At 48.4% G+C, this 26,057-nt stretch overlaps 1 protein-coding gene, 2 long non-coding RNA genes and 1 pseudogene across 5 annotated transcripts in view; 3 read left to right on the top strand and 1 right to left on the bottom strand.

The window, feature by feature from the left end:
- The first annotated feature begins 34 nt into the window (after positions 1–34).
- LOC130680057 (uncharacterized) lies at positions 35–5,459 on the top strand. Its single transcript, XR_008993073.1, has 3 exons — positions 35–166; positions 3,493–4,228; positions 4,948–5,459. It is a non-coding gene; the product is annotated as an uncharacterized LOC130680057 (long non-coding RNA).
- Positions 5,460–6,079: 620 nt separating this feature from the next.
- The window catches only part of LOC130680054 (NACHT domain- and WD repeat-containing protein 1-like), a 64,714-nt gene continuing 44,736 nt past the window's right edge, over positions 6,080–26,057 (top strand). Inside the window, exons 1-5 of the mRNA XM_057490058.1 lie at positions 6,080–6,647; positions 13,033–13,118; positions 14,816–14,932; positions 19,712–20,009; positions 24,734–26,003. Coding sequence (XP_057346041.1) covers positions 6,533–6,647; positions 13,033–13,118; positions 14,816–14,932; positions 19,712–20,009; positions 24,734–26,003 — 1,886 coding nt within the window. The 5' untranslated portion in view covers positions 6,080–6,532. The remainder of the gene's footprint in view (positions 6,648–13,032; positions 13,119–14,815; positions 14,933–19,711; positions 20,010–24,733; positions 26,004–26,057) is intronic.
- LOC130680055 (protein FAM161A-like) lies at positions 9,014–13,022 on the top strand (annotated as a pseudogene).
- Positions 15,650–26,057, bottom strand: part of LOC130680056 (uncharacterized) — a 71,389-nt gene continuing 60,981 nt past the window's right edge. For all 3 annotated transcript variants that reach the window (XR_008993070.1, XR_008993071.1, XR_008993069.1), the window contains one exon: positions 15,650–15,812. This is a non-coding gene — a long non-coding RNA (uncharacterized LOC130680056). The remainder of the gene's footprint in view (positions 15,813–26,057) is intronic.

Here is a 26,057-nt window from a genome sequence, read left to right as displayed (position 1 = left end):
AAGATCACCCCCATAGCTGTTCCAGGCCTCAGCTCTTCCCTGGCTGGTGGATGAAGGCTGCAGTCCTCCCTTCATGAACTTCTCCATGGGCTACTCACAACATGGTGTTGCAGGAACTACGAACAAGGAGTCAGGACACCGAGATGTCTGGCGAGAAGCACTAATGGTGAGAAGCAGTTTATTAGTGTAGGCACTGGCTCAGCGGATTCATATCCAAAGGCCGAGTGCGAGCGCAACGGGGTCAAAGGGAGTCAGCCCCCAGGAATGTTGCAGTGGGAGCTGTTAATGTCCTATAGTTTCAGCCAGAGTGGTTATGTTTTAACCTATCTCAGTAAAGGGTACCGGGGTACTCTGTTGTAAACTAATGGGCCTACATGACTGATCAACAAGCTGCTCCAGATCACTGGGTCCCGGTGGGGGGTACATTGTTACACTGCTGTAAACTCAAGCACCCTGGTATTCCTCTGAGTTCTTCAAGCCTTAAAGAAAAGTCCCTTTTCTTGGCTTGGCTTGGCTTCCTACCACAGTGGCAGCTTCTGCCCTCAGACTGAGCAACCCGAGAGAGAGGAAGAGTAAGCCTTTGAGAGGGTGCCAGAGGTGGAAGTCACAGTCTTTTATAACCTGATCTCAAAAGTGACTTCTTGCCACTTTTTGGCTGTATTCTGCTGGTCATGTAGACCAGATCAGCAGAGCAGTGTGGGAAAGAACCAACTGAAAAGTGTGCCTCCTAGGAGGTGGATATCACCAGGGCTCATCTAAGAGGCTGCCCACCACACCCATGGATCCCCTGTGGCTGTGGGCGTCACCTAGATGCTCCAAGCCTCAGTCTCCCCATCTGCACACTCATCTGAGCCACAATCCTTTGCTTCTTATTGTAACAGGCCTACTGACAAATAACTGGGTGGCAGTCTCCTTTCTAATCCATCAGTCTATTCCTCCTACTTTGACTACAAACCCCTCCAGAATTTTCCAGAATGTTCTAACGAAAAAACATTAGAAACATTGCAAATGTTCATCGACAGGATGAACAAATTGCTTTTCATATGACGGCAGTAAAAACGAGCAAGCCACAGCATGGACAAATCTCAAAAACATGAGTGTAAGAGCAAGTTATGCAAGAATACCTGAGGCATATTCTAGGGTTGATATTTTTCAAAATTAATAATTTCTACTGTTTTATCAAACTTTAGCAAGCACATCCTTAAACGAACCTAATGCTTCCCCCCTTTTCCGGTGCATGCGTGGTGGTGGACAGTACCAGGACTCCCACTACACTTGGTGCCACTGTCTTGATTCCTGCTGAAGCACCCATAGTTTGCCCACCATTGTTTGTATACCATCAGTATGATGTCACCCCAGGGAAAAAGACAAATGACACGGTATTAATGTGACAGTGGGGGTCTGACCTCAAAGACTCCTGAAAAGGTCCGGGAACTGCAGGGGTGCACAGAGCACACCTTGAGAGCCACCTCTCAGCACCTGGGAGGCATGATGACCTGCCCTTTTTGCAGATGAGGGAACTAACATTCAGAGAGATGGAGTCACTTGCCTGATAGGAACAGGGAGGAACTCACACCCTGGAATGTTGGAGATAGAGAGCAGGGGCAATGGTTCGTTGCTTTTATTAGGATATCCAAGTGTGGTCTGTGACCCACAAAAGTTTGTGCAAAAGTGAGGCAGACTGTTGATTTCTACTGGACAATCATTCCAGACCATGCTGGCCTGGACTCATCGGGTGAGAAATCAGAGACTTCTAGGCTGGGCACAGACCAGCCCAGGACACAGGCAGCCGAATGCAGCATGGCGACTGCCAGGAAAGGTTGGTAGGAGACTTAAATAAAGCCTGTAAAGCAATTAATTTGAAATACAGACAATAATAAGCCTGGGTTCAAAGAGTACTCCCGAAGTTACTAGCTGTGTGACCCGGGGCCTCAGCTTTCCCATCTGTAAATGGGGAATGATAAGGGTGGTGCCCCCAGAGGGGGCATAAGCAGGGTGCAGACTGGGAAGAGGCACTCACCTCGGTGCAGCACTTGGGGTGGGGGTGGGGGTGAGTGGACAAAAAAATTAATGCTCAAGATAAACATCTTTTTCCTATTTAAATCCATTTTTAAGTTGAATTTTAGAATTCCTGTAACATAAAATGAGTCATTTATATCATTCAGCAGAATGTAGCACATTCACAATGTTGTGCAAACATCACCTCTGTCTAGTTCCGGACTCTTCCCATCATACCAAAAAGAAACCCCGTCCCCATGAGCAGCCCACTCCCCCTCTCCTCCCCTGGCCCCTGACAACCGCTGACCTGCTTTCTGTCCCTATGGGTGTGCCTGTTCTGGACGTTTCACATGTGATCTCACACAACACGTGGCCTTTTGCACCTGACTTCCTCCCCTCAGCATGATGGTTTAAAGGTTCATCCACATTGTAGTGTGTGTCAGGCCTCATTCCTTTTCGTTTTCTCTTTGCCAGACGACTTTGGGCAGAACGTGGAATGTCTCTGAAGCTTATTTTCATCTTGGGTAAACCCGTGTAGCCATCAAAGTGCCCAGATGGCTGGGAAATTTGGAAACATGCATGTGGGTACCTGAAATTTAGAGAGTCCCCAGAAACATATATCAACATGGTGATTGTAGCATGAATATACTAACATATAAAGCAGTGGGTCTCAGCCAGGAGGTAGAGTTGCAGATTCTGCTCCCAAGGGAACACTTGGCAATGTCCGGAAACATTTTTGGTTGTCATAACTGGAAGTGGCAGTGCCATGGGCATCTGGGGGTGGAGCCCAGGGGCGCTGCATCTTACAGTGCACTGTTGGTTTGCAAACTCTCAGGAGCTTCCCGGGTGTGATCTAAAACTGGTGCCTGAACATGGAGGGTAGAAAGAGGCAGTCCACTCCAGACTGGTGGGTGGCAGTTTTAATAAGCAAGGAACTGACCTATGAGATTTGTCTGGGGCAGCTGCAAGATTTCCAGACCCATGTGCCAGGTCTTAAAAGTTTATGTAGATGCCTAAACTGGGTTCAGTCGCATACACAGTCCAGACGGCTTCCACACCACATCGCTATCTCCAGGCTGTGTCCTTGGGAAGCATGTAGCACAGGGAAGGCCAGCAGAGTAAACAGGGAGGGAGTAAGGGGCCTCTGGCTGCCTGGGTCTGGCTTGTGGGTCAAACCAGTGAACACCTCTTCCTGATGACCTTCCCCCAACACGCACAGGACACAGCGAGCGATCTGGCCCCAAATATCAGCAGTGCTGGAGTTGAAAAACCCTCTTCTAGAGATGTTGATTTCATTAACACTTGTGGGAACATTGACCCGGGAGGCTTTGATTCCTGGCTCTGCCACTTGGGCCAGCCTGGTAATCATAGCAATTAATCATGGTCAACATTTCATGGGCACTCTGAAGGACCCAGGCATGGTACTAGGTGCGTGATAAGTGAATTTCACTGTGCAAGCAAGTTGCACTTTCTAAGTACATGTCATTCTTTCAGCAATACAGGAGCTTGTTGAGAAAGCCCAGAGAAATCAAGTGGCCCACACAAGGGGCTTCATCTATCTGGACCTCCTTCTTCACATCCGTAGTGCAGGATCGTAACATCAGCCTCTCAGACAGACTATGAATACTGAAAGTCAACCAGCTGGTGCCTCACGGACCCTCAACAGCCAGCATCTGCAGTGTCAAGTGTATCAGCCCGGCATACAATGGTTAACCACCACGTCTGGCTAGATGCCCAGCCCAGCTGGGCCAGAGAGCCACACACTTTCTTTCATTATCTTGGTTGCTGGGGGAATTGGCAGAGAGAGACCCGTCCAGTGCCTCAAATAAGACAAAAGTTACTAGGATAGCCAGGGGCTTGTCTTCCGGGCTGCCCTGGGCCCAGAAACTTCTTCTCTAACCTACTTCCCAGAGGATTTTTGGCCTTTCCACCACCTGCAAGAACAAGAAGAAGGTCAGAGAGCCCATGGCCAGGGAAACCAGCCGGGAGCTGCAGAGAGCCTCTGTCCTTCCTGGGAAGTCATCTTGCTTAGTTGTCTGTGTTGACACACAGGAGCTGAGGCAGATGGACAGTTGTGAATGAGCCTGTGGATGTGACAGTTATTTGCTGAGTGTGCCTGCTATGGGCCAGGTATGCCAACCCTGGCAGACAAGATCCTCACACTCACAGAACTCATATTCTTGAAGAGAGACAAGCAGTAAAGAAGCAAAAAGAAATATATCCAGTGGTGGTGAGTAGCATGCAGAGAATTCCACTAGGGTGATGGCATCAGGAGTGGCTTGGGAGGTCACTGAGCAACAGGGTGGTCAGGGAAAACCTCTAGGAGGCGGCATTTAAGCTGAGGGGTGAATGATACGAAAGGTCACAGGATGGAGAGTTTGGGCACAGCATGTGCAAAGGACCTGAGGCTGCGATAAGCTGATTGTGTGGTAGGCAAGTTCTCTGCCAGACATGATTCTGCCACCTACTGGTGGATATTGGCAATGTTTGGGGGATATTTTTGATTGTTCCAATCTGGGAGGTGTCTGGTACTGACATCCAGTGGACTGAGGCCAGGAAGCTTATCAACATCTCACAATGTGCAGTATGGCCCCCACTGTAAAGAATGATCTGACCCCAGACATCAGCCATGCTAAGATTGGAAAAGTCTGGGCTAAAATAAGAGAAAGAAAGCCTAGTGTGAGTGTTAAGGTCAAAATCTTCTGACTCTCTTGTGAGCATCAGGAGGTGGTAAACATGGTCATGCATGGAAGTGTAGTTGGTCCCAAGGGACCTACTGGGGACCCAGGGAAATGGGGGAAGAAACAGAGATTTGGGGACAGGCAAGTTTAACTATATCAGTGGATCTTGGGTGGGTTGTGGGAAGGTGGCTGACGGCAGGTTGGCTTTGAAGGTCCCTGGAAGAGAGGGCACCAGACCAGCACTTGCTCCCTGACTCTGCCCTTCCAGGTTCGTGATCAAGTTCTCACTCTGATCCTCAGTTTCATCTTCTGTGAGATGGTGACAGTCAACTGATGCCAGGGTTCTTGTTCACCAAGTCAAAGATGAACTTTGCAAACACTCAAGGTAGGAGAGCAAGGCAGAGGCTTTTATTTAGAGATAAAGCGAGAGGACAGAGCTCCTGGCTTGGGCAAGAGAGTCCAGGGTGGTGCTGTTGTCTAGGGTTTTATAGGCAATTGAGAGACAGACAAAGGGCTAGGGATGCACACCTGCTAAGTGGTCCCAAAATGTTTATCTTTGAAGAGACATTAGGTTTCTTATTAGTCTTCCTGGTTGTTTACAAGAAATGTTCTGCTGTGATTTCCTCCCAGGATAGCAGCTTCCTGGTCTGGGAGCGCATCACTCAAGATTGCCTGCTTTGCTCCCAAGGTGGGCTGAGTTATTGTCTGTTTGTTAAAGAGGATGTTAACTTACTTTTTAAGTAATTGGGTTTTAAAATGAAATTTTTTATTTTCAAGATGGAATCCTTCTTGTTTTTACTACATTGTTTATGACTGGGCTTGCTTGCTAAATCAATTGCCCAGGTTGCAAAACATTTGTTTAGGGCTGGAGGAAGAAGAGCAGCACCTGGATAAAGTCAGAAAAAGAAACTGGGCCCCCCAGCAGGCCAGAGCAAATCCCACAGTGGATTATCTTGCTTTGTTTTTTCTGGAGGCCCTCACCGTATGCTGACTACACCCATGGTCCCTGTCTCACAACTTCATCACAGTATTTATGTACTTAGCAGGTCTGTGCAGGAAAGGATTCACTCGGCAGGCCTGGGTTGCCCATACCCTGCTCATGAAATGTTTGGCTCTTACCCAGCTTCTAGGAGGTACCCCCTAAATGCTTGGGATGTCCTGCCTGATAGGAGTGTCTTCATTTGCCTGGGGGCTTTGGGCTAGACCAGATCACTTATGCTAACAGTGTAACTTATGGTGGGGACTTTGGGCTATGTGACATCAGCTCTACCTCTGGAGGGTGTCTGTGTGACCAATGCCCAGTACAAACCCTGGACTTCGAGGCTCAGGGGAGCATCTCAGGTTGGCAATCCACGTGCATTGTCACACACTGTTACTGTGAGAATCAAAGTCTGTCCATGTGACTCCTGTTTCCCAGTTTTAATCTGTGTGCCTTCACTGTAATTGACCATAACCTGGGATAGAACAGCTTTTCTGAATTCTGTGAGTCCCACCTGGTGAATCCTTGAAATGGGGGTGATCTGGGGACCCCTGTAAAGCAAGGTCTTCCCTGGGTGGACAAGGCAGGGAAGGGATGCTGAGGCAGAGACGGACAAGGTCTGAAAAAGCTCAGACTGTTTGCAGAGAACTGATACCACTGTTCATCAAGCGCCCGTGGGTAAAGTGGGCACTCTACATACCTGTCTCCCAAATGCCTTGTGCCCGCTTGCCCCAGCGTGGATGTTTTTGGCATTCATCTTAATTTTCAGACACAGCATGCTCCCTTATGTGTTGATTCCAAACCGAGTGCCTCTCCCTCCTCACCCTAACCTGCTCCTGATTGATCCTCACTCCCATTGCAGACACTGCAGCTGATGTCCCAGGGGGGAGGCCATTTGCCTACATCTTGCAGGCCCGCAGTGGAGGAGCCAGCCTTCCAGCCAGGCCCATGGACCCCATGGTATACATTCCTTCTGCTGGTATCGAGAGGTGGGTGAGCAGGACTCAGATTACCAGGGCATTTTCAATAAGGTCAAACTATGAGAAGGTCTTTCCTTGGTCAGACAGCCTGTGTTTTGGGGCTATTCCACGCCTGCCCCCAGTTTTGAGATATTTACTGATATATATATAACACTGTGTAGGTTTAAGGTATACAATGTGTTGACTTGTGCTTGTATATTGTGAGATGGTTACCGTGGTTAGCATTAGCTAAGACCTCTATCCTGCCACATAATTACCATTTCTTTTTCTGTGGTGAGAACATTTAAGAGTTACTCTCTTAGCAACTTGGAAGTCCATGATACAGTAGTATTAACTCTATTTGCCATGCTATACATCTGTTTCCAGAACTTACTCATTTTATCACTGGAAGTTCATACCCTGTGACCAACATCTCCCCATTTTCCCACCCCCCACCCCATGGTAACCACCACTCTACTCTCTGTTTCCGTAAGTCTGGCTTTGTTAGGTGCCACATGTAAGTGGGATCATACAGCATTTGTCTTTCTCTGCCTGACCTATTTTGCTTAGCATAACGCTTTCAGGGTCTAGCCATGTTGCTGCAAATGGATTTTTTTTTTTTAATCTTGAAGAGTGCATCTCGGTTTGATATGATGAGGTCCTTGAGTGCCACTGGAGACACACTAACCTCCCTTCTTATCAAAGAGAGCCAGCATCAGGCTCCACGCGTCCTGCAGGCAAGGAAATCTATAGAGCTGATTTAAAGCTGGTTTCTCAGTTTCTCGGAACTGCTGACATTTGGGGACTGACAGTTCTCTCTGGGGGGCATACTGGGCACTGCAGGGACCTAAGCAGCATTCCTGGGCTCCACCCACTAGCTCCCCTTCCCCCAGTCGTGACAACGAAAATGTCTCCAGACTGTGCAAGTGTCCCCGGAGAGTAGGATCGCCCCCGGTCGACAACTGCTGGTTTAACAAGTACACCCAGAGCCCGGATGGAGCTCGAGGGGACAGTGAGGGCAGGAAGGGTGGGGGTTCTGCTAAGTGTGTGTCCTCGTGGCCTGCCTTGCCAGGGCTGGGCCCGGCTCCCAGCATCCATGGCTTCCCCCTGCACACCTGGGCCCAGGCTCAACTTTCATGGAGTCCCAAGGGACTCAGCTGTGGGAGAGGCTGGCTGGTCCCCAGGCCCCGACGCGGAGCTCCAGGAAGCTGCCGTTGCTGTGGCGACCGCTGAGCTGTCAGGGTGAAGAGCTGCTTGGCTGAGGGGCAGAAGGCTCCAGGGCCAGGAGGAGCCGACATCCAGTCGCCTCGGCCAGGGGACCACTGCCCAGCATCTCCCCTTTAGCGCTTGGACACGAAGCACAGCAGTGAGGAGCAGCCTGCTCAGCGCCCTGGGGCGCTGGGGGCTACAGGGTGCCCAAAGGACCATGGAGAGTGAGATGGGTGCTCCATGCCGGATGGTCCGGCCCGGCTGTGCTCCCAGGAAGGCTACCCAGCCACTGGTGTGAGGTCCCGGAGGCCCAGGCCCTTTTCTGGGGAAGGTTCGTCCTGGTGGGCAGGCAGCATGAGCACGGGCCCCCTTAGTCCGGGCGCCCTCCGGCGGCTTCTCCGGGGCCAGGCAGGCCCCCTCCCAGCACCTCCATCCAGCAGCGTGGCCGTCTTCATCAGCTCCACGGTCTCAGGTAAGGGGTGTGCCGGGCTGTGGGCTCAGGGGCAGTGGGCACAGCTCGCCAGGTCCTCTAAGGGAACTGGATGTGGATTGCGGAACTGGTGAGGGGGAGCCTCCCGGGCCCCCTGTTTCCTTCCTGAGGAGCCAGACTGAGAGCGGCAAACTCTATCACAACTAACATTTTCTGGCCACACCCGAGGCGTAAGGAGTGTGGGAATGTTCCCACAGCGGCAAGGCTCTGCATCCCCGGACTCTGCCGGCCACCCAGCTTTACCTTATAGGGTCCTCTTCTCCTTGCTGTGTCACACCAGGCAATTCTTAGGACCCACAAAGCCCCAGACCTCATAAGCTTATTTCATTTTGGGGTCTGTTATTCAATTTATGTGTCTTTCGAATGTCTGTCTCCTGCAACCAGGCCATTGGCAACCCGAGGGCAAAGCCTGGTGTGTTGACAAATGTTCAATGGCCTGTTCCCTCAAAAGTAAAAAGGAGACACCGAAGCTCTTGATTTGTATTGCCTACCAGTTTCCATGGCATGAATCTTCCCACCAGGGTCAATTTCCAGCTGCCATTGTGGCTTCACTGGACACAGAGTTGGGCGGAGACATGTAATGATTCATCTCTTTCTAATACAGCTGACCCTTACACAACACAGGTTTGAACCACACAGGGCCACTGATAAGTGGATTTCTTTCCATAAATATGTCAGAAAATGTTTTGGGGACTCAGACAATTTGAAAACACATTTTCTTTTCTCTAGCCTACTTTATTGTAAGGATACAGTACATAATACATAGAACATACAAAATACGTGTTCATCGACTGCTTATGTTATCAGGAAGGCTTCAGGTGAACAGTGGGCTATTAGGTTTTGGGGGAGTCAGAAGTTATATGTAGATTTTTGACAGTGCAGAGGGTCGGTGCCTCTATAACCTCCACATTGTTCAAGGCTCAACTGCACATCCCTGGTACCAAATCAAGAACAGAGCTCAAGGTCGAATATAATAAAATGATTAGGCAGTGGCGAGTTTTGAGTATTTGCCATCTTTGCTTTTACTATAACGTGCACCATTGTAAGTTCAGGTCACTTAATTTTTTCATAATGGCTCTGTTAACAAAACTTCTGAAGACTTAGCCATCAGCTCTGAGGGCAGAAGGCTCCAGGGCCGGGAGGAGTAGTAGATGACTGCTTTGGCTACGTCTGTCTTATTTACTACTGTGCCCTGATGGTTAGCAGGGGTCTGGGCACGCAGTGGCTTCCTAAGAAATATTTTATGGACAAATGTAAATAACCTGTGGAATCTAAGTAACCACCTACCCCGAGAACGGAGCCGCCAGGTAGATGAAGCCCGCGCCAGCTGCCCCACCCCGGGGCCAGCGCGGGCGCTCAGGCCTCCACGGCGCGGTGATGGCCGCCTGGCACCGAGTGGCGAAGCTGGTGGCCTCCGGTCTCCAAGTCCTGGTAAATCCCACCACTGGAGTGCAGGTCAGCCAGTACGAATGCAGACCCCACGGAGGCTCTGGTGGCGGCAGCAACGGCCGCAGCCTTGGAGGAGGAGAAGCAGTGGAAGGTGGCGTGGCCCGCGCGGGCACAGGCTGATTCTAGCACCAACATTTCTGGGGTGGATGAACAAACACGTGTGAGCTCTGAGGACTTTCTGGACTTCTCTGATACGTACCGTTCCAATGGAGAGTGCTATAGGAAATTAGGCAGGCTGAAGGCTGCCCACACGGAAACTATGGCAAAGTCAGAGAAAAATGCACCAGAATAAATTGAATTTAAAGGAAGCTCAGCCAATGATCATCAGAGAAGAAGACTGTAGTGTCTCTTCCAGGGCTTCTCAGAAGAGAACTCATACCATGTCTCGTTAATGACATGGCCTTCCGAGCCTGTTCAGCTCAGTCTTCCTTCTTGACTTTGTCTTCTTCCGAAGATGAATTACCCAGCTTAGAAAAAGAGTGCCCTGAGGAGAGCAGAGTGCTGAGGAACCGATCAGCAATATGTGCACAGGCTTTCCTGCGGAAGATGATATTCATTGTGTAGATGCTGATTTCCCAGCAGTTGGAAAAACAAAGAAGAAACCAAAAGAATAGTTGTCAAAGATTACAGTACCTGCAGCTTTTCAAATGATGATTAGAGAACAGAAGAAAAAAGAAGAAAACATGAAATCTAAATCAGATATTGAAATGGTTCACCAACTGCTCAAAAAACAAGAGGATTCAGAGTGTAAGAAAAAATTCCAAGCCAGTCCAGTTCCTGTATTCATCTTTTCGCTCCTTTATCGTGACATAGTCAAGCAAAATGAACAACGGAGATCTAGGAAGGAGAAAAACAAAGAAGCCCGTTTGGCCTCACAAAAGCCATTAAAGTTTATCACAAGAGAGGAGCAGAAGCAAGCAATCTGGGAAAAGCAGCTGAGAGACTTTTTTATAAGTCTAAAAAGAAAAATCGATTTAAAGCCAGACCCATACCTCCATCTGCTTATGGCTCAAGTACCAATAATGAGTTGAAAGAAGACGGGCTCTGTGGCAACATCAGGAAGCAGCTGCAGGCCCGGAGCCCCCAGAGGGCGTTTCCCTTGCCTTCGAGGCCAAATCACAGGGGTTTTGCTACACATAGGCTCAAAGGTCCTGAACAGGCTGAAAAGTTGAAGTATAAATACAAGATTAGGTGCCAGACTGCTGATTTTGAAAACCTTCCTGAGTGATATCAGAAACTCCTCTCAGAACAGAAATGTCCCAAACTACTAACAGTCTGTAAATCACCTGATGGTCATGCAGCCTCACGTCGCATCCACTAAAAGAGAGAAGATTTTGGCAGACGTAGAAGCAGACAAAGAAAATTTAAAAGAAACACATAGGTCTTATCTATCTCCAAGGGACAAATCACCAGTAAGAAGTGTAAGCGCAAAGCCTGTGCCTTGTAACTGCAACCCTCCAGTGCCCACGGCATCTCCCAGCGGAAGAGAGCAAGCCGCAAGAAAGAGTGAAAGGAAAGGATGAGAGAATGACCGACCCGAACTGGAAGACAGAGAAGAAAAATTAAAAAGCAGGCCACTGCGATTTGAAAGAGTTGCTCAGAAAAACGCAAGAATGGCAGCAGAAAAGCATTATTCTAACACCCTAAAAGCACTAGGGATATCTGATGAATTTGTTTCAAAGCAAAGCGGAAGTGGAAAAACGTTTGAATACTTCAACAACCAAGAGATTAAAGGTTCACTGAAAATAAAGAAAGCTTTAATGAACAAATAAAAATAGAAGAAAGTGAGAATGGGGAAGAAAGTTATTCTATTGATAGCAACAGCCAGGATTCTTCTAAGGAAAAGGATGAAGCCGATGAAGAGAGCGGAGAGGAGAAATCTGTTGAAGAATAAGACAAAACTAGCAGCATCTGTTCTCTGTGCTGGTGCTGCCGTTTGCAGTGTTGGGCGTCAGCAGCCATGCTTGCGTGAAGACCACTGATGGAAACCCGTCTGAATATCGCAAAGGGCTCTTGAGAAAAGTCATTTGTAGCCTGGAAAGGCTGCATACAGCTGATTTGGTCCTTGAGAGCTGACACCGCTTTAAAATTCATCTTTGTATTCCTTTAGTATTTTGTACGGGACTGTGCATATCGTAGGTACCTAATAAAGGCTTGGATGAGTAAAAAAATAAATAAAAATAACCTGTGGAATTTATAAATAGGCTTAGGATGGGAAGGGGGTAGAAGGCAAATCCAGGATTGGCGTCCAGGTCAACTGCCACGAGGGGACCTGGGCAGCTTCTTTGTACCAGTGGCTTTGGCAGTCCTGTTGTGGACACTAAAGTGACCTCCCCCTGGCCATGTGGAGAAACAAGTGTTTCTTCCACGTGTACCTTACACTAGGTTCTTTTTACTCATAAGATTCAGTGGTTCAACCAACATTTTTTGAGTGCTTGTGCTTCGTGCTGAGAATCAGCGATGACTGAGTAGAGGAGGGGGTCCTTGGGGAACTTGCAGCCCTGCGAAATACAGGCGCCACCCCCATTTTGCAGAGGAGGGACACAGGATAGCCTTACACTTGACCCAAGGCCACACGGTGAGTGGGAGTTGGGGAGAAGGTCTTCGAAGCCAGGTTTGCCCTGGGCGCAGGGCCACCAGATGTAGCAAAGGCAGAAAACCAAAAGGACAACAGTAAAACCAGGACACTGAGTTAAATCTCCCTTTCAGATCAACAGTGAATGCTCCTTTAATGTAGGTATATTCCAAACACAACATGGGACACACCTGCCCTATGACATCATTTGTTATTTTCTCTGAAATGCAAATCTAGCTGGGCTTATCAGATAAACACATTACCCAAATACTGCCTAGGTGGGACATACTTAGGCTCACAAATTATTTGTTGTTGGTCCGAAATGCCCCTTGAAGAGGGTTTACCAGAAATGCAAATTTATCCAAATAGCACATAGAACAGGATATACTTACGCTATCGGGTCTTTCATTGGTTATCCGAAATGCAAACTCCACCGGGTATCTTGACCACCCATTCCGGTTGATTGGGACTGAGCGGTTCCCTGGGATGTGGGATTTTTAGCGCTAACACCAGGGAAGTCCCCTGTAGCCCAGGATGGTTGGCATCTCTGGTTTGCCTCATGTTTTTTGTGTCTTTGGGTTTGCTGTGAGGGGCCCTGGCCCTGGCGGGCGCAGTGACACTAGGAGAGAACCATGGGGCCGGGAGGGGCTCTGGGTTCCTCCAGGTGACGTGGTCCACGCCTTCCCTTGCAGATATGGATGCAGAGAGAGAAACTCTACAGAGCACCGCCTGTCCTGAAGTGCAGACCTTTTGCCAGAAGCACGGCCTGATGTTTGAGGTAATTCCCTGCCTGTTTCTCACTGTCTCCGTTTCCCCTGCCCTGGAATTAGGGTACAAGGGTGTGTCACTCGGGTAGATGCAGCATGAGGACAAAACAATGGGCACTGAGGTTTGCACAGGCGATGTGCCCTCCTATTAACCAACCTGATGTAATCTGGATGCCACCAGTCTTCTATTTGTGTACCCTCTCCAACTGATGACCCCGTCCAGTGCTAGGAGTGGACACCTTGGGACCCTGCATCTTGGACGTGTCACTTTACTGACTTTTATTGTTGTTTTGCTCTACCCTCCTGGCCCTCCCTACATGGGGGCAGCTTCAATGGGGAGTCTAATTTGGGGTGGGCATGGAAGTGGGGTGTGCCTTTTTTCTGGAGCGCTGATGGTGGGCATAGTTGCCATGAGCCCCGAACAGAGTCGCCTGTGAGTCCCGCCCCACTGAGGACTGCCACCTGCATGTCTCAGTGTGCCGGTCAACAAACCATCTTTGGAGCCTCAGCTTTGGCTGAGGCTGCCTCCACGCCTTTTGTGACAGTGATCCAGTGCACCAGGAGTCCCTCGATTATAACACACATCAGCGTTTATACATTACTGAGAGAGAAGCAGTGTGGGGATTCCAGCTCAGCAGCAGAGGCTCTGGAAAGGAAATCACAGGCTGAGGATGAATGCCCCATGGTCATCCCTTTAATATCCACGCAGCAAACACTGTAAACATCCTCAGCCCACAGATGGGGCATAGAGGCCTGGACAGCCTAAGGCTCCTCCCCAGGCCTGGTGACTGACCCTTTCTTCCTCCAGCCACATCCAGTCCTGTGAGCCTTTTATCCCATGTTATAGCACATCAGGAATGTATTGTGTCTTTCCCTCTGCACAAAAGAATTTAGAGAGTCAGGGACCATTCTGAGTCCTATCCCTTCCCTCCCGATCCCAGCCTTCCCCAGGATCAGCTTTACTGCCTGAATGAAACCATTCCGCCCAGCCCCCCTCCAGCAAGCAGGCAAGCGTGAGGTTGTCAAGGAGACTCTGCCACATCTGATTCTGGCCAAGCTGAGCACCCTCCTTTGCAAAGAGAGCTCTGTGAACAAGTGTGGACATGTCCTCAGGGGAAATGGACTGTTCTGAAAAGGCCCAGGTTCTTTAAATAACTTTTTTAAAATGTTGCTTTTAAGTAAACTTTTGATCTCAGAATTTAGATTTATGGGGAAGTGGCATACAGTACAGAGTTCCCAAATGCCCTGAATCCAGGTTTTCCCCTATTGGTGAACACCCTACGTTATCAGGGCACATTTGTCGCGGCTAAGAAATGGACATTGGTGCCTTAGTATTAACCAAGCTGACATTATTTTTGGATGTCACCAGTCTTTCATTTGTGTCTCCTCTCTGGTTGATGACCCCGTCCAGAGAACCCCATTGCATCTCCCCAGTCTGGTCTGGGAATACTCCTCTAGCCTTCCTGGCTGTTCATGACCTTGACAGTCTTGGTTGTCCTTTGAGATGCCCCTGACCTAGGTCTGTCTGATGTTTTTCTTATGATTACACTGAGGTTATGGGTTTTATTCAAATCCTTTTAATCCATATATCCTCCTTTGGGGAGCAGCTGTCAAAAAAAATTATTGAAGCCTTATGCCTTTGTCAAAGGTAATTGAAAAAACCACCCAGCCTGCCACCTCCCTCACAAACCCACGCTGTTATCTCCAGGTCGTTGATCTGAGGTGGGGTATTCAGAACACAGAGGCCACTGATCACATGACCACGGAACTCTGCTTGGAAGAGCTTGACCGGTGTCGGAAAACATCCACAGGGCCAGCATTTGTTGTGAGTCTTTTGGGAAGGATGGGTTTTAGCTCTTATATCTTGTCCTAGCCCAGAAATATGGCCCCCACTTCCTATACAAACACTGTAATGAAGAGATGTGGCTGGCATTTCTGCTATTGTATCCAACCTCCGTAGCCTGCCCATTGTAGACATGGTTAATCGATCACAGCATTCATTTTCCACAGAGCTAGCTGAGATCCAGACATAGCAGTCAAGTGGAAGCAGTAGGTGAGTTGGACACAAGAGTGTTAAAGCCCAGAAGGATCTCTGAATTTGCTCTGAACCTTTTCCCAGCTTTTCCACCCCATCCACTTTATGTCCCTGGAACTATAAGATCCTGAAAAACCATCGAGAAGATGGAGAACCACAGGGTATCGGCAATATTTTCCTCCCATGGGCCCGGGGTGTTGGACGAAGGCTCTGTGGCCCCATCTAGACCCTGCCTCAGGGGCAAACTCCTTTGGCTCTAGGTAGGGCCGATCTTCCCATGTTACAGGGTCTTCCCTTCTCCCCTCCCAACTGCACACCCTCTGTCACCAAAATAACCCCCAGCTCCCAGTTGTTGTTTTGGGCTATTGTCAGCAATGACGTTCCAGAGTCTTCATTTACTACAGCACCAAGTTCCAAGTACAGCTAACAACTCTGACATTTGGGCTTAGAAACCCTAAAGCAGGGGTCAGCAAACTGCAGTCCATGGGGCAAATCTGGCCCACTACATGATTTTTATAAATAAAGCTTTATTGGCCCTCAGCTATATCCACTCATTTACATATTGCCCCTGGCTGCTGTCCAGCTGTAAGTAGTTTTGAGAGAGGCGGTCTGGTCCGCAAGGCAGAAAAGATGGTCTGGCCCTTACAGAGGAAGTTTGCTGACCTGTGTCCTAGAAAGTAAAGAAGGAAAAAGTCAAGAAAATATCTTTGTCCAGCATACCTTCGTCACAAAGAAACTTTGAGCAGCTCAAATAAAATGAAAAATCCTCTGGAACCTCTACAAGAGAGGTAAGGTAAAATGTAGGAGAGAGGGGCCCCCATTGTAAAAGTGGTTTTCTAGGGAAATAAAGAGAAACAGACAAGGGCTGCTTGTTTTTCAAACTGCAGTATCCAATTATGGTAGCCATAAACCACGTGTGGCGAATTTGAAGTTAAATTAATTAAAATCAAGTAGAATTAAATTTTCACGTCCTCAGTGGTACCAGCCACGGTGCAGTGGCTTGGCAGCCACGGGCAGTGAGTGGCCACTGCACTGGACATCACAGATGAGCACACACCTAGCATTGCCAAAACCTGTGCAACTTTAGAGATTAGCCCTCTCTACAGTGAACTAAGACGTGGGCAGAGGGTGAGAGAAGCTTTCTTTATTATGTATTAAGTTTTGTCTATACAGTCAGATTTGCATTTCCTTCTTTTGCACTCTATTTTTCTTTGTATGTTGATACTTTTTTCCTCTATTTTTTTCTTTTTCCCCAGTTTTATTGAGATATAATTGACATACAGCACCATATAGGATTAAGGGGTAGAGCATAATGATTTGATTTACTTATACTGTAAAATGATTACCACATCAATATGTTTTGTGAATACCCATCATCTCATAGAGATATGAAAAAAAAATAATAATTTTTTTTCTTTGTGATGGAACATTTAGCATCTACTCTCTTACATCTTTCAAATACACCATGCAGGGGTGTTAACTACAGTTATCATATTGTACATTACCTCCCCAGTACTTACTAATCTTATAACTGAAAGTTTCTACCTTCTGAACCACCCTGTCTAAATTATTATTGCTTTAGAATATGTCCTCATGTTTGGAAGGCTCTCCCCTCCTGCTGGCGTATCTCCTTCGCCAATTCCCTCCCCCACCAGTCTTCTAATTTAGTTTTCCAAAAAAGTCTGATAATCATTTTATTGTGTTTCAAAGCAGAAAAGAAGAGAAAACAATTTTTTAAAGAAATGAGGCAGATGGGGAGAAAAAGGACTCCAGGAGGAATTTGATTTTGCAACCCAAACTGCAGGCAGCGAAAAACACAGCGCAGCTTGCAGGGGTCATGGGGGTTGGGAGGATGACCTCTGAGCTTCCCCCAGGCCCAGCCAGCCCGGGGATGTTGCTCCTCCTTCTAGAAGGGCTCCTTGGGCAGCCGGTGGCCCTTCACCACTTCCTGCTTTCCTCCTGAGCTAGGCATCTCCCCTCTGCCGCCTGCCTGAGAGTCACAGCAACATCTCCAGTCAGTGGCTCAGAATGAGGGTCTGTCCATGAAAATCAGAGCTGCATGGGGGACCTCAGAGAGGCATCTCTCCAGTAAATAAGTCATTAGGCAGCTCGGCTGGGGACAGCGCCCCTAGGCACTTCCTTTTAGAGGCTCTGGGTCTCTGGGGCCACCAGCAAGCAGTTCCAGCATCTTGAGGGAGTTGCATCTGGCTCCTTGATGTCCTTCTTTCGAGCTCCTCCTGTTTCCCTTGCTCTGGCCCCAGACAGGAGCGTTTTGTACCATCTGTCTCCTTCCTAAGATCTCTGGTTTGTAGTTGGCTGACTGCACTTCTTGCAACTTCTCCTAGGCTGTCACTGTAGGGAAGGCCCCCGGAGAGTGGAGTCCTGGTCAATAGCCTGTCATCACATTTATCTAGGTTTCCCAGGTGCATGCCCCTGGAATATTCGATACAACCCAATGAACGGGAGGGGGTGATTGCTTCCATTTTATAAGGAGGACATCCAAGACTTTGGTCCGGTGTCTTAGGCCTCCTCCAGCCTGATTCTCTCCCGTTCCTGTTTGCACTTTCTCCAAGCATGTTGGGGCAGAAAGAGGGCTTCCTAGGGTCCTTGCCATTAAGACCAATATCTGAGGGCCTTACCATGCCTACAGTCTTGCCCTTGTGGGTGGCATTATCTTTCTCCACAGCCCCCTCCTTGTTTGTGCTTTAGCCCTCCTTGCTTTTCCTGCACTGGCACTTTGCCACATGTCCTGCCCCAGGGCTTTTGCACATGCTGCTCCCTCTGTTGCTCCATGCACTCCTTCTGTGTCCTATTCTGCCTCTTGAGCCCCTTGATTCTAAACAAAGACAGCATCTACCCTGCGCTACCGAAACCTGCCTGCTCCCAGAGCCACATCATAGAATGTGATTTGGGCAGGGCCAATGGATGCTGCTGCTCCTGTCACAGCTCCATTTTTGAGACAAGCCAGTGCCTACCGACATAGGAGGAGCTGTAGTTTTCTCATGTGTACAATGAGGATCATGGATTTCCTGGGGCTGCCCGAACAAATGACCACAAATCGAGGGCTTCGACAACAGAAATGTATTATCTCGCAGTCTGGAAGCCAGAAGTCTGAAATCCAGGTTTTGACAGGGCTGCACCCCTTCCTAAATTTCTAGGAGAGAACCTTCCCTTGTCTCCTGCAGCTTCTGGGGGCTGCAGGCATTCCTCAGCTGTGGCTGACCACTCCAATCTCTGCTTCCATTAAATTATCTTCCTCTCCTCTTCTGTTTGTGTCAAATTCTCCCTCTGGCTGTCTTTTACAAAGGACTCTTGGGATTGCAGTTAGGGCCTGCCAGATAATCCAGGAAAGTCTCCCCAGCTCAGAGGTCCTTAACTTAATCACATCTGCAAAGTCCCTTGTATTAAGTTTCTCCAGAGAAACAGTACCAACAGGATATCAGGTTGACCCTTGAACAACACGGGTTTGAACTGTGCAGGTCCACTTATATACAGAATTTTTTTCCCAGTAAATATATCCTGGAAAAGGTTTTGAAGATTTGCGACAATTTGAAAAAACATTTTCTTTTCCTAGTTTCCTTGATTGCAAAAATACCGTACATAATACATAACACATACAGAATGTGCATTAATTGAATGTTTCTGTTATTGCTAAGGCTTTCTGTCAACAGTAGGCTATTCATAGTTAAGTTTTGGGTGTCTCACAAGGTATTGCAGAGTTTTGATTGTGCAGGGGGCCAGTGCTCCTAACCCCCGCATTGTAAAAGGGTCAACTGTATATCAATATATATATTAGAGGAGATTTACTACAGGGAGTGGCTCACACTGTTATGGACACTGAGAAGTCCAACCGTCTGCCATCTGCAAACTAGAGACTCAGGAAAACCACTGGATAATTCAGCCCAAGTCGTGAGGCCTGAGAATTGGGGCTGATGTCCAGGGGCAGGAGAAGATAGAGACCTGCGCACAGCAGAGAAAGGGAATTCTCTTTTCCTCTCTCTCCATTCCATTTGGGCTTCCAGAGGAGCCCTTTATGGAGTCTGCAGACTTGATGCTGGCCACCTGCTTTGGGGAGGGCCATCTGCTTCACTCAGCTCACGCCTTCAAATGCTGATCTCTTACCCCCTCACAGAAACATCCAGAAATTAGGCTTGACCAGCTAACTGGGCATCCCTCAGCCCCAGCAAGTTGGCACTGAAAACTAACCAATTCAACCCTTTTATCCATGTAAGGTACATTCACAGGGTCCAGGGACAAGGACAGGGTGTCTTTGGGGGCCATTATTCAGCCCACAGGGAGTTTTCTAAGCAAAAATTTCTATAATGCTTTGTGCACGGTCAGATTCACAGTCTACCTGGCCAATGTCCTGAGCTCAGGTACCTGCATGCGGGTGTCCCAAGGCTCTGGGTGTTATGACCTTAATGTGATCAATAACGTAACAATCTTTTCATGTAATTATCCCAGTGGCACTGCAGCCAGGCCCATTGTTAGGGGCTCAGCGTTCATCACCCAGGGTCGCAAGCTGAGTGTCCGAGTGGAGGTTGGAAGCTGTACCCCTCTCGCTGCCAGGCCCTTGTAGGTGACCAGTACGGACCCTGTCCAGTCCCCACGCTGATCGAAGAGAAGGAGTGGGAGGCACTGAGAGCCCAGATGACTTACAGACCACAGGACCTAGAGCTGGTGGCTCGACGCTTCCGCAGGGACGAGAACGCAGTGCCCCCCGCCTACCTGCTGCAGGCCCCCGGTGCTGGGGAGCCCCACGGACCCGAGGAGGCCACCTTGACCTCCGTGCTGCGCTCCGGAGCTCAGGAGGCCTGGAGGCTGGGCCTCATCACCCAGGAGCAGTGGCACCGCTACCACCGGTCAGGTGAGGCTGCTGGGACTCCCCTCAGGGTCCACAATAAATGCCCCCACGTTCAAAGACGCATCTCCTGGTCCAAACGCTGTGGTCTGCGTTTCTGTGAAAGCCAAACCAACAAAGCGTCCAGGCCCCTGGTTGTGAGAAAAGGTTATTTTGTTGATCCAAGATAGTTCAGCTAGATCTCTGTTCATTCTCCATCTCTTAGGGCTCTCTCTCCCCCAGCTCCTCCGTCCCTTCTCCCGGTCAGGCCGCTGGCTGCACGGGAGGTGTCCCAGGACGGCCACCAGCCAGGTTTGCCCGGGACCTCAGGGCCAAGCCTGGACAGTCCCGGGAACACTGGGTCAGTGGGCCACTGGTGTTAGCCCAAGGGCTGGCCCCTGCCTGCTCGGAGGTGGGAGCCGAGGCCCAGGGAGGTGGAGGCTCCTCTGGCCCTGTGGCCACCAAGCTCCCTGCGGCTTCCTACCTCCCACCTCTGACCTCACCCTCCGTCCCTTCCATCCTCTACACCAGCTACTGGAAACATTTTTCTAAAAATGCAGTGTCATTAAGCCATTTCCCCGCTGCTTGCTGCCAGCACAAGACAGGTTCTTACTATTGTTTACAGATTAGTGACTTGATAGTTTATGAATTATTAGTATATCAATATATATCACCAAAAATATTAAATATATGAATTTGCATTACCCAAACTATTAAGTATATAAATTTATATTACTAGAAGTATTAATAGTTGAATTTACACTATCAACATATTAAATATATGACTTTACATGATCAACATAGTAAACATGGATTTATAATATGAACACATTAATATATGGATTTATTTAAAGATATTGATTGTAGTAATTTATATTAATTTTATTAAAATATATTAATTTATATTACCAAACTATTAAATATATGAATTTATATTAGAAATATGAAATATATGAACTTACACTATCAACATATATATGAGTTTATATTATCAACATATTAAATATATGGATTTATATTCAACATTTTAAGCATATAGGTTTATTTAAATATGTTATAGTTATATTAATCACATTTTATTTTTATTAAAATATTATGTTACATATTAATTCTAGTGGTGACATTACAATTTTTAAAAGTAAACTTTTTATTAGGTGGTAATTTTAGATTTACAGGCCAGTCACAATGTTACAAAACTATACAGATAGTCCAGGATTTCCGTATGGTCTTCACTTGTTCACAAATTGTGTGACCACAGTACATTTGTGGAACTAAGATGTTAACTTCAGTACTTAATGTGTGTCCATGAGGATCAACTAGATTCCACTTAGTTCAGATTTCATCAGTTTCCCCATTAATGTCTTTCCTGTCCTAGGATCCCATCCAGAACCCCACGTTGCGTTTAGTAGCCATGTCCCCTAAGGCACCTCTGGACTGTCACAGTTTCTCAGTCTTCCTTTGCCTTTCACAAATTTGACAGTGTTGAAGAGCGCTGATGGGATCTTTTGTAGAAGGTCCCTCAATCTGGGCTCCTCTGTTGTTTTCTCATAATTAGACTGGGATCTTAGTTTTTGGGCAGGAAGACCACATCCCCATCCCATCATATCAGGGCTACTAAGGCCCACCTGACAGCAACAGGTGGTGCTCACCTTGGTCCTTTGGTTAGGACTGGAAATGACCTATTAAGTTTGAACACATTGTTGATATGAATAATGGTAAGGCTGCTGCGGTTCATCGTGCACTTACTATGTCCCTAATGCTTGTGCTCTGACAGGAAGCCAAATGTGCTCATTGCTTTCATAAAGGTGTCTGCCCCTGGGACCATAATCAGCATCTGGGGTCTGTGCTTTGGGAGGGGCCTGGACTTGTAGCTCAGCCGTGCTTCTTTCCAGTTCTAAGGACCTTCTGCAGGCTCAGAGTCTCAGTTTCCTCATTAGTAAAATGGAACTAGTCATAATGGAGTCATTGTGTGGATAGTATGTTTTGTCCCAGCCATGATCTCATTCAAGTGATAAGCAGCAAGTCAAAGCTAGCCGGTGAAGAATTTCCACTTGAAAGAACAAATAGAAACTCCTTGAAAGTAGCAGAAAGCACAAATAAATGCAGCAACAGTGTCTTCAGAACCTATTATTTTCTGAGCATCTTGCTCAACATTTTTTTTAACCTTTTTATTTTGAAATAGAGATTCACAAGAAGTTGCAAAAAGAAATAGTAGGAAGAGGTTCCCCTGTATCCTTTACCCCGTCTCCCTCAAAGGCAGCATCTGGCAAAACTCGAGTTTTTTGAAACAATATTACAACTGAGAAGTGGACATTGTTACAATCCAGAGAGCACCATTTTTATAAGTATACCTTTAGGCCTGTGTGCCTGTGTGCCTGTGAGCCTGTGAGCTGGCATGTATTGTGCATGTGTATTTCATTCTTTGAAATTGCTCATCTTTGTAGTTTTAAGGAATCACCTCAGTGGATACACAGGACTATTTCCTCACTGCAAGGATCCCTCCCACTCCCCGTGCCCTCCAATTCCCAGCCCCCGGCAGCCACTAACCGCACTCCACCTCTCTAATTTTGTTATTTCAACAATGCTATAGAAGATGGGATCACTCAGCCTATATAACCTTTTGAAAATGGCTTTGTTCCTTCAGTGTAACATGGTCAGCTTTTCACAAACATGATTTCTTAGGAAACCCTGACAACAGCCCCATGAAGGTTGAACTAGTACAAGCATGTTACTGTAGAGGAAATGAACTCAGAGAGTTGCAGTGATTTGCCCAAGGTCACACAGCCTGCAGGTGGATTAGTTCATGCTGAAATGTGTCCAGGAAGGATCCCATTTCAGGACTGTGAGTTGCCTTCACCCCTGACCTCCATTCATGAGGCTGAGGGGGATGTGAGGCCCTTCCAGGGAGGACTTTCGAGTGGCTCTTGTCTTTGGCTCTGAGACCGAGTCCTTTCTCCAAGGTCCTGACTTGCTCAGCTGCAGAGATCTGGGAGCCTCTGCTGAGCCCAGAGTGGCTTTGGAAATAATTCCTGGGTCTGACTGCTATTCCAAAACAGCAGCCTCCAAGAAGTCAGTGTGAGCTCTTAAATCTGGAAAATAAGGGTCTCCAGGGCAGTTGCTCTGGGACAGGGGTTAGCAAGCTGTGGTGCAAGGGTCAAATTTGGCCCACTACTTGTTTTTGTAAATAAAGCATTGGAACACACTCAAACACATTGGTTTGCATGGTGTCTGTGGGTGTTTTCACACTACAACAGCAGAGTTAAGTATTAAGTAGTTGTGACAGAGACCATCTGGCCTGTGAAACCTAAAATATTTACTATCTGACCCTTTACAGAAAAACTTGTGAAAGGAAGAAAAAAAGGACACAAAGAAAGAGAAACGTCCTGACCTTTGTGCTCAGCCTCCAGGCTAATTAAAAACTCTCTGCCTGGCTCTGTGCCTTTGCAATGGTTTTTCTGCAGTCTCAAATGCCTTGCCCACCCTTCTCTGCCTAGGATAGACAGATACTGTCCTCCATCCGTCTGTCTGTTTATGTGTCCATTAATTCATTAACACTGGAATATCCACTCCATAAGAGCAGTGGGGACCTCTGTGTGTTTTGCTCACTGCTGGACCCTGAGTATGGAGTACAGAGGCCGGCACAAGCAGGAGTTCAATAACTGTTTGTTGAATGAATGTGTGATAGAGGCACTCAGAAATGATTGCACTGGAGTTTTTATTAAAGTGAAATTCACATATCATGAAATCAACCATTGAGAGTAAATAATTCAATGGCATTTAGCACACTCATAATGTTGTGCAACCATTACCTCTGTCTAGTTACAGAACGTTTCCCTAATCCCAAATGGAGACTGCATCCTCCTGAGCAGTCACTCCCCATCCCCTTCCCAGTCCCCAGCAACTGCTAATCTGCCTTCTGTCTCTAAGGATGTGCTGCTTTTGGATGTTTCACATACGTGGGCTCATACAACATATGTCTGTTGCCTCCTTTCATATAGCATAATGTTTTCAAGCTTCACCCGCATTGTAGTGTGTAGCTACTTTATTCCTTTTGATGGCTGAGTAATATTCCATGGTATGAATGGACCACATCTTGTTCATGCGTTCATCATGTAATGGACACTGGGTTGTTTCCACCTTTTGGCTATCATGAATAGCACTGCTATGAACATATGTGTACAAGTATGCATTTGAGTGCCTGTTTTCAGTTCTATTTGGGTCCATACCTATGAGTGGAATTTCTGGGTCCTGTAGTCACTGCAGGTTTAATTCTTGAGTCTGAGGGTATTGTTTATAATGGGGCTGCAACTCACACACAATCTCCGTGTTGCTTACACCACGGTTTCTTTATTAATAATGGCTAAATCAGTGCTAGTCTCAGTGCAGCCCCTGGACCAGCAGCCTCAACATCATCTGGGAACTTGGTGGAAATGCAAACCCACGGCCCCCTCACACCTGCTGATCCCAGCTGGGTGGGTTTTCTCGAGCCTCCAGGTGACTGGCAAACTAGGGTCCTCGGGCCCAATCCCACCTGCTGCTTGTTTTTATTAAGTAAAGTTTTATTAGAACACTCTTGAGCACATTAGTTTGCATGTTGTCTTTGGTTATGCCAGGTGACTCCAGTGCACATTAGGCTGGAGAACCTATGGCCCCAAACCCTAACTCTGTCTCCCCAAGTGTCCCCCCACTTGGGCCAGCTGATGACCCAACAATGACTACTCTCTTTTCCCATTTCCGACACTTTTTTATAGTCATCGAGTGGGAGATACAACGGGGCCTGCTGAGCCCAGCAGGCGGGCACCAGGGAGCTACTGTCTTCCTGAGAGAGATCCAAGACCTCAACAAACACATCCTGGAAGACTGTGCCCTCAAGATGGTGGACCGGCTTGCAGACGGCTGCCTGGACACGGATGCCCAGAACCTTCTCAGCAGCCTCAAGGGGCGCATCGCTGACACACAGCCTGGAGTTCTCAAGGCCCACCACCTGCCGTGGAGCCGAGACCTGGTGAACCCCAAGAATAAGGCTCATGCCCGGTACCTGAAGGAGCTTGGGGAGCAGTTTGTGGCCAGGGCCAACCACCAGGTCCTCGAGCACCTCCGGGAGCTGGAGGTGGGCAGGCAGGAGTTGGCCTGGCTCTACCAAGACATCCGCCACCACCTGGGGCTGAGTGCCGAGGCCATCCGAACCTTTTGTGGTCGCCAGGAGCTCCTGGCACAGCTGGGGCAGCAGCTCCGACAGAGCGACAGCCACCCCCACACGCCCCTGGTGCTTTTCGGTCCCCCGGGCATTGGAAAGACAGCTCTGATGTGCAAGCTGGCCGAGCAAATGCCGGGGCTGCTCGGCCGCAAGACAGTGACCGTCCTGAGGCTCCTGGGGATGTCACAGATGAGCTCCGATGCCCGAGGTCTGCTCCAGAGTGTCTGCTTCCAGGTGTGCCTGGCCTACGGGCTGCCCCTGCCCCCTTCCCAGGTCCTGGAGGCCCACTCCAGGGTGGTCCAGTTTTTCCACATCCTCCTGCATACTGTCTCCTGTAGAAACTTTGAGTCCCTCGTGATCCTGCTGGATTCCCTGGATGATGTGGATGCCATCTGCCGTGCACGGAGGGTCCCCTGGCTTCCTCCTCTGTGCCCTCCGAGGGTCCACCTTATCCTCTCGGCCTGCTCAGGGCAGCAGGTTTTGGACACCGTGCGGCAGACGCTCAAGGACCCCAAGGCCTACTGGGAGTTGACATCCCTTTCTGGAAGCCAAGGACAGGAAATGATTCAGCTCCTGCTGGCAGCCTCCAGGAGGACACTGAGCCCGGTGCAGAGGGACCTGCTCTGGGCCAGCCTCCCAGAGTGTGGGCACCCGGGCCGACTAAGGCTGGCTTTTGAGGAGGCCCGGAAATGGGCCTCATTTACTGTGCCCACCCCTCTGGCCTCCTCTGCCAAGGAAGCAATGCACCAGCTGTGTGCCCGCCTGGAGCAGACACACGGGCAGCTCCTGGTGGCCTGCGTGCTGGGCTACATCGCCTCTTCCCGGTAAGTCTGTCATTTTCACTCTGTTCTATTGAGATAAAACACATGGATTCATTT

The sequence above is a fragment of the Manis pentadactyla genome, chromosome 12 (assembly GCF_030020395.1).
Source record: "Manis pentadactyla isolate mManPen7 chromosome 12, mManPen7.hap1, whole genome shotgun sequence".
NCBI lineage: Eukaryota > Metazoa > Chordata > Mammalia > Pholidota > Manidae > Manis > Manis pentadactyla.
The sequence above is the reverse complement of the archived record's forward strand: the minus strand, read 5'-3'. Positions and strand labels throughout refer to the sequence as shown.